Below are 15,654 nucleotides of genomic sequence, written 5' to 3' on the forward strand. Positions count from 1 at the left end.
TCACTGAACTTTCACTGAACCTTAGGGGCTACGGCGACAGCCATTCTACTTGAATATAAGACTAACCCAGGTAGACCTTTTACTTGAATATCTAAGCCTAACTCAGGTAGACCTTTTACTTGAATATCTAAGCCTAACCTAGGTAAACCCAAAAAAGTAAAACCCTAGAGAATCTTTTTTTTTTGGTATAAACTTTATGCTTCTGATATAGTCTTGATCCATCGGAGTTATATCTTCCATATGCATGAATGTGTTTTTTGATGTGACTTCAATTAATAGTTACAGGTTCTGATGTCTCTTAGTGCATGCGACTCAACCAGGAGGCCCCCCTATGCTAGGACGCACACTGCTTCTCATTTGATGGGTTTTATTACTTTTAAATAATATAGTTTCTTTCGTCTTTAGTCTTCTATGTTCATAGATATAGTACTGTGTTTTTATAAGTTCTTTTTCATAGCTCTTTGTTTAAAAGATTTAATAACAATTTTAATAGAGTTTATAATCAAAGAATATCTAGAACACAGTAATCACTTTGGTTTTTTTCTTGCATTGTGCTTTCAATTGACTTAGTAGTGTGAATTTTATTTTCTTGTGTGTGTCAATATAATGAAGGGTAATCAAAAGGATATTTTCGATTGAATAGGAATTAATCTTTAAAATTTCAAACAATTATATTAAAAATATTTGAAGATTTTTGTTATCGAAATCATTAAAATTCTCTAGACGTTTATGAAGATCTATAAGTCTTTTAGAACTATGATTTAGTTGTCTGTTATTTTCAATAGACTAAAATTTATTTTTAATTTCATTTTTTATGAGATAGATTAGAAGCCAAATCCTACCATATATTTTACATTACACTTCACATCCTTACAAACCGAGATTGATAGATTAGATGTAATGAAATTATAGTTTGATTGAATTTACTAACAATTTTGGCATCATTGCTGAAGAAGTGTACAAACAATTTGCCTTTTAACTTATGTTGTTTTTTTTACACAAATTTGGGGAAGGAGAGATGGTAAGATGAGAGGCAAGAACTTGTGCATTACCATAGTGAGGTTTCTCCTAAAACTTGGTTGTTGCATTTTTTTCTTTATTAGTTGCATAAGTAAAGGTAAATAGAATGCATTTATAGAGAAAGAGATTCAAAAGGTAGATTCATTAGTGCTGAATATAACTACGAGTTCATAAGTTAACCACAGAGCCGACATAATTATAATTTCATAAGTTAATAGCCCGGAGGCATAAATACACAGAACCATGAAATAGTGAGGCTGAAGCCACAACCCTCGACAACAGACCAAGTAAAGACTACAAACAGCAAACACTTCGAAATAGACAGATAGAGAAACAACGAGGCACGACCCTACCCGATACAAGAGCGTAGGAATTGTTTAACTATAGTTGATTGTTTAAGCTTAGTCAAATAGAATAAATAATGGGTGTCTAGTTCAATTTTTTCATAGATATCTATGAAATGTTTTGTCCAAGTAATATAACCTCTATGGAAGTTCTTATGCTATTTCCACCATTTCCACCATTCAATATCTAAATATAAAACACCCACATGACTTTTCATTAAGTTTTCAATGATTCCAAGTATGGAAAATTATTGTTCCATGTGAGTGATATAGGCTATGGGATTGGAATGATAATTTTTTAGCTCCACTTTAGGGAGTTGATGCCATGTATGAGTGATAGGATAACAAGAAAATTCATTAGAGTTAGGCCTTATGTTATTAATTGGTTCAACTCCCTCTCATTGTTATGATTGTTGATTGAATTATTATAGATTGTGATGACTTGGGATAGTTGTTTGGGGACCGATGGCAGTATGCAAATACTGACTCTAACACGGTATTCAGTTGTCTGAAATCATTACACAACCTTAATGTTTCATCTTTATTTCTGAAAAAATGCATCGAGGCTCCCCAAAGTGACACACTTGGATGTACATACCCCTTCTTCAAAATCTCTTCAAGCTACATTTATAATCCATTTAGCTTCGATGCACAAATAAATATTGGTGATATTTACAAGCAACTTAATGTTCTTCAAGATTTTTGGAAAAATGGTGAGCTTACCATTAATATTGATAAACTAAGAGAAGGATAAAAATTCTAAAAATTAACTCATTTTCAATTTTATTTTTATGGTGATTGCACCTACATATACTTGGGCATTAAATTTAAATTAAAACCATAGCATGAAGAAGATGATGATTTGTGGTTTGAACGCTTACTTTGGTATTGGAAACAAATGTAGGAATGTTGAGGCTTGGAACTAGGATAAGGAAAAAAATTCATTTTCAACATTTTAATTATCCCAACTTGTGAAGTTTGGGTTTGCAAAGGAATTAGATTATAATTAAATAAATCTAGAAAAGGAAATGCTCTTGAGTCCATTCTCTTGATTGAGGCATGGTGTTCTTCAATAGAAACTAAAGCCATGATTGTAAAATATAAGCATAACTCTATGAAGTTGAGTCATGGTTAGTTTTGTATCTTCTAATATGAATAGTAGCTATTATAAATTGGAAAAAGATTGAGCTAGAGATTCTAAGGTTTAGATTAACTATACAGACATATGAGAAAAATCGATTGTACTAATAATATAGATTATGTCAAAAGTTTATAAGCATATGATATTTAACCCTAATGTTGGTAATAAAAAAGATAATGGGATCATTAATAAGAAGTGGAAATGTCACAAAGACCTTATCAATATTAATGTAGTTGATAAAGATGATTTTTTAAACATTTTTAGCTTAAAACAAACAAGTATAGTGAAGATTCATATCAATGCTAACAACGTACACAATGAACTCGTTAATAGACTAACTAAATTAAAATTTTTATGATAAAATGAAGATTGAAGATAACACTACTTTTGAACTTGCATAGATTTAATAATATGAAACATATGTTTAGTAAGTTTAACTACTCTTGACGGCTCCCTAGCTTACTAAATTGCAATGATTTTGACTCTTTATTTTATTGAATTCCTAGAGACTTGGTAGCTTTGAAAGATTGGTTGTCACTATTACACAAGGTACCTAGTCTAACTAATAGATGAACTGACCTTTTTTTGGGGGCACTTTTTTTTGTCATTTTTTCCGAAATCCCGTAAGGATTTTTAAGAATCATAAGTTTAAGTAGCTTAATCTGCAAAGTTTGAGTGTCTCGTGGGTTTTTTAGAGTGTTGAATCTGTTTATGCATTCAAAAGTGCATTTTAAGCAACAAGAAATCACAGTAGTTTGAGTGTCTCATGGGTTTTTTAGGGTGTTGAATCCATTTATGCATTCGAAAGTGCATTTTGAGCAACAAGCAATCACAATATCGCTAGAAATTGTATTGTTGTATTTCGTCTAAAAGTCCATTTTAAACTTCACATACAACTATTTCATAAATGCCACATACAGACCAATAACAACATGTCTCCAAAACTTGAACCTATTTTTCACCAAATCATTGTAGCTAAGATAAAATAACCACAATATTCAAATATATAAATAATATTATAATAAATATATAAATAATATTATAATAAATAGTAATTAAAAACTGAAATTTACTCGAAATCATAATCTTAAATAAATGAAATTATTTTTTAAAACATATATATATAACTCAAAAATCTGAGAAGGAAAAAAAAAAAAAACACAACGAAATTCTCACACCCTTAAAATTATTTATATCATATTTAATACAATAAATTTTATTAAACAAAATCATAACTATGATAGATTTTTACACCTGGACAAAAAATATCATGATTTTAGGTGCAATAATATTTCTAACTAAAACTAAAATATATAATTGGAAAAAAAAAACATGTAACACCAATGGTAAAAGCCAAATGAAAACCAATTTATTCCCGGTCAAATGGAACCAACATTTTGTAATACACACATTTAACGAGAAAGCCCAGAGGCAGACATATATATATATGAGATTCACTTTCATGATTTTCTTTTATTCTCACTTCATTTTATACTTCCAAACACAGAGGCCAAACACAAAACCAAATTCCCCGTCAAATGAAAACCAATGTCCTGTAAGTGCACAGAGGCAGACATATACAGATATTGATTCTCTGTCTGAGAATTCTCTGTATTGTTGCTGGACTTCAATGGAAATAATAAACGCACGAATCTATTTATCCACTGAGAACTTTTAGAGCATTATTTGTTCTGTTCTCTTATTGCTGGACTTACAATAAAAAATACAGATCCTCTGAGAATTCTCTTATTGCTGGAAATAGGAAATTATTGGTGGAATTCTCTTATTGCTTGCTGGGGTTACAATGGAAATAGGGTGCCCATTAAACACAAGAATCTGTTTATCCACTGAGCAGTGAGAACTTGTGGAGCATTATTGCTGGACTAAAATTTAGATGTCATATGGGAGCTTTATCCAGTGAGAACCTGTAGAGCATGGTTTTCCTGTAGATGTGGCCGGGTTGGACAATGACAGAGGGGAAATTAGGCTGATTCACTGCATTGGGGAAACCCTGAGTCTCGAAGCACAGTGCTGTGTGTGGCTTGTGCAGGAAGCCCCCTTTGCCCACAGTGTGTTTGAGATTATTACTGGTATAGAACTGCATCGCTGGAGCAGTGGACCACACCTCCATCACCCTGCGACTCCAAGGATCCTTCATCCTCGCAGCAATCCTGAGCCCATTCTTCAACTTGGGTCCGTCCAGAACATAATTGTTATCGAACCCAGGGGGCCTCTGCCTACTCTTCACTTTATTAATTCTGGTGCCAACAATCGTCTCTTTCCTGAAGTCCAACGGAGTTCCCTCCGCAGGCAATATCTGGCCTGTTGGAATCAGATGATCATCTGTGGGAGTATAATGTGAAGCCCATATTTTGACAGCATTGTCCAGTATATCACTACTGCTGTTATGCCCTGCAAGGTTCCAGTAAGCATGAGTGGTTAAGCTCACAGGCGTAGCTTTGTTCCTCGGTATTGCCTCATAATCAAGTCTCAGCTCCTTGTCTCCACTTATTGTATAAGTCACTGATACATCCAGGTCACCAGGAAAACCTGCATGACACTATTCTTATTTTAAATAACAGCAAACAAAGATTTACTATTAGCTGCTACACCCCCAATATGATTATCTGTCAACAATATTAATAATCAATAATTAAGGAGCAAATATCCCGTTCTTTTAGGTGAGTTTTCTGGTCGGAATTGTGATGGCTGGGTTGAATTACAATTCTTTGATTATTGAAATTGCAGTGAGGAGCTTTTCCAATGAAAACAGGGTCTACAAATCCATTTCCATTTCATTGGTAAAATTGCAGTTTTCAGAATTGTGATTTTCCATCCATCAAATCATTAATGGAAGAAACAACAAGTTCAACAGCATCTCTCGTAGTTATCAGGGCAGTTGATAGGTCTGCAATTTCCCTCCTAATTATGAGGGCAGTTAATAGGTCTGTAATTCCCCTCAAGGAAGACAGTTAGTAGGTCTGCAATTCCCATCAAGTTCATTCCATGCTTCAAAATCTCCCATCACTTCACTTTAGCACCTACCAGTATTTTCAACTTGGAAACCCACAATCCCCTATTTCAACCAAACCCCATCCAAGGAGATGGGATTTTAAAATCTGTAGAAATGCAGGCTTGGCTTCTACATGGGATGGGATGGGATTAGATGAGATCAGCAACTATTCCAAAACATTGCTTATTATTTTTCTAAATGAACGCTGCATGCATGTTAATGGAAGTCAATAGCTTAATTTGCAGGTTATATATGCATCAGCATAATGGTTAATATTTTATATGAGTAAAATGGAAAATGTCAAGATGTTTAAATTTAAATACTTCTGTACAATAACAACAAGAATGAGATGAGAATTAGGCCTCCCACCCATATTCTGAATCCACATTAAATCTAGATGGCTCACCTTGTTCGCCGTCCACACTGTGGTAAGTGAACTGAATAGATGGCTTCCTCCCTCCTCTATACTTTTGCACTTTCCATAGCACATTGTCGAAGCCTCTCAACCCTCCTCTGTTCACACATACCATACCACCACTCTGTCATCAGTATGCAATCCATCATTATCTGTTCACATACTTTTACACTTTTGTTATAGACTTTTAGTTATCCACATATATGCAATATTTTGTTACAGGCCTTTGGTTAGCGACATAAATGCAGAGCTGCAAAAAGAGGAAGGCACCCAGACATTCATTCACCATGGAGAGTGTAATCCAAGAGACAATAACAGCTGTACCCTCATAGTCTCCTTGAGTGATATGAACCTGGTAAAATCAAAGGCCTAAACATCAGCTGAACTACGATAGATTTTTACACCTGGACAAAAAATATCATGATTTTAGGTGCAATAATATTTCTAACTAAAACTAAAATATATAATTGGAAAAAAAAAATATGTAACACCAATGGTAAAAGCCAAATGAAAACCAATTTATTCCCGGTCAAATGGAACCAACATTTTGTAATACACACATTTAACGAGAAAGCCCAGAGGCAGACATATATATATATATATGAGATTCACTTTCATGATTTTCTTTTATTCTCACTTCATTTTATACTTCCAAACACAGAGGCCAAACACAAAACCAAATTCCCCGTCAAATGAAAACCAATGTCCTGTAAGTGCACAGAGGCAGACATATACAGATATTGATTCTCTGTCTGAGAATTCTCTGTATTGTTGCTGGACTTCAATGGAAATAATAAACGCACGAATCTATTTATCCACTGAGAACTTTTAGAGCATTATTTGTTCTGTTCTCTTATTGCTGGACTTACAATAAAAAATACAGATCCTCTGAGAATTCTCTTATTGCTGGAAATAGGAAATTATTGGTGGAATTCTCTTATTGCTTGCTGGGGTTACAATGGAAATAGGGTGCCCATTAAACACAAGAATCTGTTTATCCACTGAGCAGTGAGAACTTGTGGAGCATTATTGCTGGACTAAAATTTAGATGTCATATGGGAGCTTTATCCAGTGAGAACCTGTAGAGCATGGTTTGCCTGTAGATGTGGCCGGGTTGGACAATGACATAGGGGAAATTAGGCTGATTCACTGCATTGGGGAAACCCTGAGTCTCGAAGCACAGTGCTGTGTGTGGCTTGTGCAGGAAGCCCCCTTTGCCCACAGTGTGTTTGAGATTATTACTGGTATAGAACTGCATCGCTGGAGCAGTGGACCACACCTCCATCACCCTGCGACTCCAAGGATCCTTCATCCTCGCAGCAATCCTGAGCCCTACTCTTCACTTTATTAATTCTGGTGCCAACAATCGTCTCTTTCCTGAAGTCCAACGGAGTTCCCTCCGCAGGCAATATCTGGCCTGTTGGAATCAGATGATCATCTGTGGGAGTATAATGTGAAGCCCATATTTTGACAACATTGTCCAGTATATCCCTACTGCTGTTATGCCCTGCAAGGTTCCAGTAAGCATGAGTGGTTAAGCTCACAGGCGTAGCTTTGTTCCTCGGTATTGCCTCATAATCAAGTCTCAGCTCCTTGTCTCCACTTATTGTATAAGTCACTGATACATCCAGGTCACCAGGAAAACCTGCATGACACTATTCTTATTTTAAATAATAGCAAACAAAGATTTACTATTAGCTGCTACACCCCCAATATGATTATCTGTCAACAATATTAATAATCAATAATTAAGGAGCAAATATCCCGTTCTTTTAGGTGAGTTTTCTGGTCGGAATTGTGATGGCTGGGTTGAATTACAATTCTTTGATTATTGAAATTGCAGTGAGGAGCTTTTCCAATGAAAACAGGGTCTACAAATCCATTTCCATTTCATTGGTAAAATTGCAGTTTTCAGAATTGTGATTTTCCATCCATCAAATCATTAATGGAAGAAACAACAAGTTCACCAGCATCTCTCGTAGTTATCAGGGCAGTTGATAGGTCTGCAATTTCCCTCCTAATTATGAGGGAAGTTAATAGGTCTGTAATTCCCCTCAAGGCAGGCAGTTAGTAGGTCTGCAATTCCCATCAAGTTCATTCCATGCTTCAAAATCTCCCATCACTTCACTTTAGCACCTACCAGTATTTTCAACTTGGAAACCCACAATCCCCTATTTCAACCAAACCCCATCCAAGGAGATGGGATTTTAAAATCTGTAGAAATGCAGGCTTGGCTTCTACATGGGATGGGATGGGATTAGATGAGATCAGCAACTATTCCAAAACATTGCTTATTATTTTTCTAAATGAACGTTGCATGCATGTTAATGGAAGTCAATAGCTTAATTTGCAGGTTATATATGCATCAGCATAATGGTTAATATTTTATGAGTAAAATGGAAAATGTCAAGATGTTTAAATTTAAATACTTCTGTACAATAACAACAAGAATGAGATGAGAATTAGGCCTCCCACCCATATTCTGAATCCACATTAAATCTAGATGGCTCACCTTGTTCGCCGTCCACACTGTGGTAAGTGAACTGAATAGATGGCTTCCTCCCTCCTCTATACTTTTGCACTTTCCATAGCACATTGTCGAAGCCTCTCAACCCTCCTCTGTTCACACATACCATACCACCACTCTGTCATCAGTATGCAATCCATCATTATCTGTTCACATACTTTTACACTTTTGTTATAGACTTTTAGTTATCCACATATATGCAATATTTTGTTACAGGCCTTTGGTTAGCGACATAAATGCAGAGCTGCAAAAAGAGGAAGGCACCCAGACATTCATTCACCATGGAGAGTGTAATCCAAGAGACAATAACAGCTGTACCCTCATAGTCTCCTTGAGTGATATGAACCTGGTAAAATCAAAGGCCTAAACATCAGCTGAACTACGATAGATTTTTACACCTGGACAAAAAATATCATGATTTTAGGTGCAATAATATTTCTAACTAAAACTAAAATATATAATTGGAAAAAAAAACATGTAACACCAATGGTAAAAGCCAAATGAAAACCAATTTATTCCCGGTCAAATGGAACCAACATTTTGTAATACACACATTTAACGAGAAAGCCCAGAGGCAGACATATATATATATATGAGATTCACTTTCATGATTTTCTTTTATTCTCACTTCATTTTATACTTCCAAACACAGAGGCCAAACACAAAACCAAATTCCCCGTCAAATGAAAACCAATGTCCTGTAAGTGCACAGAGGCAGACATATACAGATATTGATTCTCTGTCTGAGAATTCTCTGTATTGTTGCTGGACTTCAATGGAAATAATAAACGCACGAATCTATTTATCCACTGAGAACTTTTAGAGCATTATTTGTTCTGTTCTCTTATTGCTGGACTTACAATAAAAAATACAGATCCTCTGAGAATTCTCTTATTGCTGGAAATAGGAAATTATTGGTGGAATTCTCTTATTGCTTGCTGGGGTTACAATGGAAATAGGGTGCCCATTAAACACAAGAATCTGTTTATCCACTGAGCAGTGAGAACTTGTGGAGCATTATTGCTGGACTAAAATTTAGATGTCATATGGGAGCTTTATCCAGTGAGAACCTGTAGAGCATGGTTTGCCTGTAGATGTGGCCGGGTTGGACAATTACAGAGGGGAAATTAGGCTGATTCACTGCATTGGGGAAACCCTGAGTCTCGAAGCACAGTGCTGTGTGTGGCTTGTGCAGGAAGCCCCCTTTGCCCACAGTGTGTTTGAGATTATTACTGGTATAGAACTGCATCGCTGGAGCAGTGGACCACACCTCCATCACCCTGCGACTCCAAGGATCCTTCATCCTCGCAGCAATCCTGAGCCCATTCTTCAACTTGGGTCCGTCCAGAACATAATTGTTATCGAACCCAGGGGGCCTCTGCCTACTCTTCACTTTATTAATTATGGTGCTAACAATCGTCTCTTTCCTGAAGTCCAACGGAGTTCCCTCCGCAGGAAATATCTGGCCTGTTGGAATCAGATGATCATCTGTGGGAGTATAATGTGAAGCCCATATTTTGACAGCATTGTCCAGTATATCCCTACTGCTGTTATGCCCTGCAAGGTTCCAGTAAGCATGAGTGGTTAAGCTCACAGGCGTAGCTTTGTTCCTCAGTATTGCCTCATAATCAAGTCTCAGCTCCTTGTCTCCAATTATTGTATAAGTCACTGATACATCCAGGTCACCAGGAAAACCTGCATGACACTATTCTTATTTTAAATAACAGCAAACAAAGATTTACTATTAGCTGCTACACCCCCAATATGATTATCTGTCAACAATATTAATAATCAATAATTAAGGAGCAAATATCCCGTTCTTTTAGGTGAGTTTTCTGGTCGGAATTGTGATGGCTGGGTTGAATTACAATTCTTTGATTATTGAAATTGCAGTGAGGAGCTTTTCCAATGAAAACAGGGTCTACAAATCCATTTCCATTTCATTGGTAAAATTGCAGTTTTCAGAATTGTGATTTTCCATCCATCAAATCATTAATGGAAGAAACAACAAGTTCACCAGCATCTCTCGTAGTTATCAGGGCAGTTGATAGGTCTGCAATTTCCCTCCTAATTATGAGGGCAGTTAATAGGTCTGTAATTCCCCTCAAGGCAGGCAGTTAGTAGGTCTGCAATTCCCATCAAGTTCATTCCATGCTTCAAAATCTCCCATCACTTCACTTTAGCACCTACCAGTATTTTCAACTTGGAAACCCACAATCCCCTATTTCAACCAAACCCCATCCAAGGAGATGGGATTTTAAAATCTGTAGAAATGCAGGCTTGGCTTCTACATGGGATGGGATGGGATTAGATGAGATCAGCAACTATTCCAAAACATTGCTTATTATTTTTCTAAATGAACGCTGCATGCATGTTAATGGAAGTCAATAGCTTAATTTGCAGGTTATATATGCATCAGCATAATGGTTAATATTTTATATGAGTAAAATGGAAAATGTCAAGATGTTTAAATTTAAATACTTCTGTACAATAACAACAAGAATGAGATGAGAATTAGGCCTCCCACCCATATTCTGAATCCACATTAAATCTAGATGGCTCACCTTGTTCGCCGTCCACACTGTGGTAAGTGAACTGAATAGATGGCTTCCTCCCTCCTCTATACTTTTGCACTTTCCATAGCACATTGTCGAAGCCTCTCAACCCTCCTGTGTTCACACATACCATAACACCACTCTGTCATCAGTATGCAATCCATCATTATCTGTTCACATATTTTTACACTTTTGTTATAGACTTTTAGTTATCCACATATATGCAATATTTTGTTACAGGCCTTTGGTTAGCGACATAAATGCAGAGCTGCAAAAAGAGGAAAGCACCCAGACATTCATTCACCATGGAGAGTGTAATCCAAGAGACAATAACAGCTGTACCCTCATAGTCTCCTTGAGTGATATGAACCTGGTAAAATCAAAGGCCTAAACATCAGCTGAACTATGATAGATTTTTCCACCTGGACAAAAAATATCATGATTTTAGGTGCAATAATATTTCTAACTAAAACTAAAATATATAATTGGAAAAAAAAAACATGTAACACCAATGGTAAAATCCAAATGAAAGCCAATTTATTCCCGATCAAATGGAACCAACATTTTGTAATACACACATTTAACGAGAAAGCCCAGAGGCAGACATATATATATATATATGAGATTCACTTTCAAGTTCTCTGCATAAATGTCTAGCATTGATATTCTCCACTGTATATCTATCCTTTATATTCTCCGCTGTATATATATCTGTAAACGCTGAATGATTGAAGAACTCCTACGAAAGTGGGCTTCTCCGAATATGCCCAATGGATATTCAAAATACATCAGATTTTAAATGGGTTTTGTTCTTGGTCAAGGCATATGGTACTGCAAGTATTTTAATGGTTGATCGAGATATTGCGCTGCAAGGGTTTCAACAGAAAACTTTCCATCAGGGCCCAGCTTGACCAACTCGAAATCTGAGACCTTGGCCCTCATGTCATCGCCCAGAAGGATATTAGAGGGCGTCGCCCAGAAGGATATTAGAGGGCTTCAGATCTCTGTGAATGAAGCTCGTCTGTGCAAGGCTGTGCAGGTACTCAACTCCGCGGGCGACATCGAGGGCAATGCTAAGCCTCTGTTTCCATTCTAGCAGCCTCAGCCGGCCGCCGCCCATTCAAACAAATGCAGACTCAGCGGCCCCTGGGGCATTTACTCTTACACCAGCATCTTCTCCCCGCCGTCGATACAGTATCCAAGGAGACGAAGCCGATGCGCTGCCTGTTAAGGAGTTGCAGCTACCTCAACATAATCTAACGACTCAAAGTGGCTCAATCGTCTAACATATCATCTAAGGGTGCAAAGTAATGACACGTAGGCAGAGAGCAAATTTGATTTCAGAGGGGAACGCCTTACGGCGTAATAAAATTACATTAATAATAAATGACAGAAGTAAAATTTGCTTAAACTGGACCAAATGAAACTGAACTAGAACACTTAGAAAAACAGTTTAATACCTAACATGTAATTGGAATTATATTCTCTAACAAACACAACTCAACCTTTAGTGCAATCGTTAATGGTTTGTTTACTTAGACTTTGGACAGCACACATTTATATATATTCTTTTCAATTGTGCTTACTGTTTTGGCTTTGTCCCATCTCATGTAATATAACATGCAGTTTCCCATTTCTATCCTTTTACACTTGTCAAATCACATCAAACCCTTTCAACTTTCAGTATGATCTTTGTGACATGTATTCTCAAGGATCCTCTTTATAATAGTCTCCACTTCTCTTCTTTATGGCTTGCGTCGATCATATTTTTCTATCAGTGTGCTTAATCACATTGGTCAAGCCTTTATTGCATCTTCGCTGGAAGATGAATCGCCATCATAGGGTGGGTGTGCAATTAGAAACTTAGGCAGTGATTACTTTAAATTTACGTTCAAGTCGCAAATATAAAAGGCAGTAAATAATCCATTGTAAATTGTACATTATCACCTTATCGTAATGATCGATCGTATGCAACGGTCTTTTGAAGCCTTTTATAACCTCCAATCGCCACCCTTTCACAATGTGTGTCGCACACATGGCGCGTGGCTTAGCATAACATCCATCCCAAGACTAGGCATATCGTTAAGTGTTGTTGATTGCACTCTCCCAACGACCTTTGTCGCATCATATGGTTCTATTCTTGGCGCAGTGCATGATTATATTCGTATGGTCATGTGCATTATCTCACTTTCATTACATAATCCTTTGATGGATACCTTTACATAACGACATCTTCCATTACATTTGCTTTAACATAATCTCCATTGTTGGGTATGCATAACCTTTCACGTGAATTCCAAGGCATACTCTTTGTTGTATGGCGTATCAATATAGCATGTCTACCATTATTGTTCATCATATCCTCGATCATGGTATTTGTCCAAAACATAGTGAAAACAATTATTTACCACTCGCATTTCTTTTAAGATTGATATGATTTCCAACCGATGAAGAAAAGTTCCCTATGTTGGCTCATTGTCGAAGGCGTTGTTCAGAGGGCTTAATCACTTTTTAATTGGACTAAACCGCAATCATTTAATTGTCAACCAGGGTAACTCTTTTTATTTCAAAGGCGTTTGGATTGTCTGTGCCGATAAATAACAGCGAGGGAACAGAATGAAAGAAATGTCATTGAACACAATTACGTAACTTAAAGAGCTCATGCAGAAACTTGAAAGACATTTTATAGGAATGTGTTGTGGCTGGCAACGACCCCCCCTTTTTTCATTTAAGTGTTGACCAAAATACTAAATGAATGGGGACCCTTAGTTAATTTTTAGGAAAAACAAGAGTTTCCTTTCCTCAAAATAAGGTTACCATCATAAGCTTAGGTAAGCATTTTGAATATTTTAAACCTAAGTCTATGATAAGGAGAAAATCTTTAAAGTCGCGTTACAAAAAGATAGGAAATGCCTCCATTTCTCTTTAATATCGATATGCACAAGACCCTCATGTTAAGAATAACATCGCGTCGCAACAAAGTAATACTCATAAGGAAAAACTTAAAGATTCACCGATCTGCGATAACACCGATCGCAAGATCGCATATCGCAGAAATGAGCCGGCAAGGTTTGGAAAACATCAAACTTCTGCGATCTGCGATGTTGCGATCGCTGCGGTATTGCATCCTCGCGATCTGCGATTCGCGATGGTGCGATTCGCGATGGTGCGATTTGCGATGGTGCGATATGCGAGGTTACATAAGCAAATCATAAATCACTTCATTACGAATCCTTCGGGCACGCCATTCAAAGAAAAGCCACTTACCATAATCTGACTCGAAATCATGCGCTTTTAATGATAGTAGATGAATTAGTTGTCAGTTATTAAATGAATTAAAGACGCGTGCCTTTGGAGAGAATTACTTCACGTAAGGTGGCATATTTGATACATCTGTTGCATTTAAAACTCTCCCATCACCTTTCTTGATCAGTCATTTCCATTTCACTCGTAATCTACAGGAACGAAGAGCTAAGACGATTCAAACCCAAACGCAGGAAGAGATGGGAAAGAAAAATAAAGCTCAAAGCTCTGAAGCGAAGGAAAAGACGAAGGAGATGGCGCCTTTGTATACAGACACAGCCTGTAACAAAGACGCAGGGATATCGACATGGGAAAGCATGTACAGGCTGCTTGAGGAGGAAAATCCTAGAATAATGAAGGTTGCTGCTGTCGCGGGCTCACAACACTCTTCCGAGGCATCCTTAGAGGAGCTAGCATGTTCATTTCTTCACAGGATAGCAGCAAGACCCAAAATTCTACCATATACGGATATGATCAAGTGGATACTTGACAATGCAGACATGAACAACAGACAATTCAAGGTTCAAGGACACGGGCTCATTGGATCATTCGCTGCGCAAGATTTGAAGCTTATGTATCATCTTCCTGAACCGCAGGCGACTTACAATGCACAATTCGTTAAGAAATTTGCGGCAGAGAACCCAGACCTATCAGAGACCACCAAAGATTGGTTTAAAAAGGAGGAGCCGCTCAAAAAGGACAAAAACGGTATGTACAGCACCGGTTCCCTCACCTCTCCATATTGTTTTGCTGCGGCCATGCTTTGTAGGTTATTTGGGATGTCGGATATCAATAAGTTTTCGTCTGAATGGCTACCATTAATTGATGCTGCCACAAACGCCGATATTATGGATTGGGCCAAGATCCTTTCCGATAATCTATACACAGCTGTTATCAATTACCGGTCTAAAAGATCCTTGTCTCAAAGGATCTATCCTCCTTTTTATCTGTCTGCATATGTTATGGATTCTATTTGTTATGTGTCTAAATTTCCCATTATGGGTCGGAAATGGACTACTCAGGACCCATTGCCTATCCATGTTTATCATAAGGTGTTATGGGATTCTCAGTTTGTCCCTCACTTCTACCAGATTTGCCACGGGCTTATTTTGCCCTTGTATAGAATAATGTATGATGAAGACCCCCCGAGGTGCTCTCCCGAGGCACAAATTGACATCATCCCCATCGCAAGATGGTTCGGGGAAGAATGGTTTACCTATATTAGAGTTTTTGGAAGCACTGTACCTCCACATGTCCTACCTCTATATATCCCTGATAAACTTTTGGCTCGGGAAATTGCTTACCAAACCTGTTCAGAAGGCGGCCTAACTAAAGA

At 37.2% G+C, this 15,654-nt stretch overlaps 1 protein-coding gene across 13 annotated transcripts; it reads right to left on the minus strand.

Moving 5' to 3' along the window:
• Nucleotides 1-4,161: 4,161 nt before the first annotated feature.
• LOC149220684 (uncharacterized) lies at nt 4,162-12,425 on the minus strand. Of its 13 annotated transcripts, XR_016249312.1 has the most exons (9): nt 11,594-12,388; nt 11,320-11,385; nt 11,025-11,129; nt 8,741-8,806; nt 8,446-8,578; nt 7,176-7,578; nt 6,220-6,285; nt 5,925-6,029; nt 4,983-5,055 (listed from the first exon to the last, which is right to left on the minus strand). XR_016249312.1 is itself a non-coding variant. In XM_089384857.1 (7 exons), exons 3-7 carry the CDS (start codon nt 11,106-11,108, stop codon nt 4,403-4,405), a joined length of 1,041 nt encoding a protein of 346 aa, XP_089240983.1. In that variant the 5' UTR covers nt 11,109-11,129; nt 11,320-11,385; nt 11,594-12,350; the 3' UTR covers nt 4,162-4,402. The 13 variants fall into 13 exon arrangements, 8 of the variants coding, with proteins under 8 accessions (XP_089240983.1, XP_089240984.1, XP_089240986.1 ...); XR_016249313.1 differs by lacking the exon at nt 4,983-5,055 and having other exon boundaries at nt 5,936-6,029; nt 6,158-6,285; nt 11,594-12,393; XM_089384857.1 differs by lacking the exons at nt 6,220-6,285; nt 7,176-7,578 and having other exon boundaries at nt 4,162-5,055; nt 11,594-12,350.
• Between the last annotated feature and the right edge of the window lie 3,229 nt (nt 12,426-15,654).

Source organism: Pinus tabuliformis, chromosome Q (genome assembly GCF_031772625.1).
Source record: "Pinus tabuliformis cultivar Carrire ecotype Pingquan chromosome Q, CPIR1, whole genome shotgun sequence".
Taxonomy (NCBI): domain Eukaryota; kingdom Viridiplantae; phylum Streptophyta; class Pinopsida; order Pinales; family Pinaceae; genus Pinus; species Pinus tabuliformis.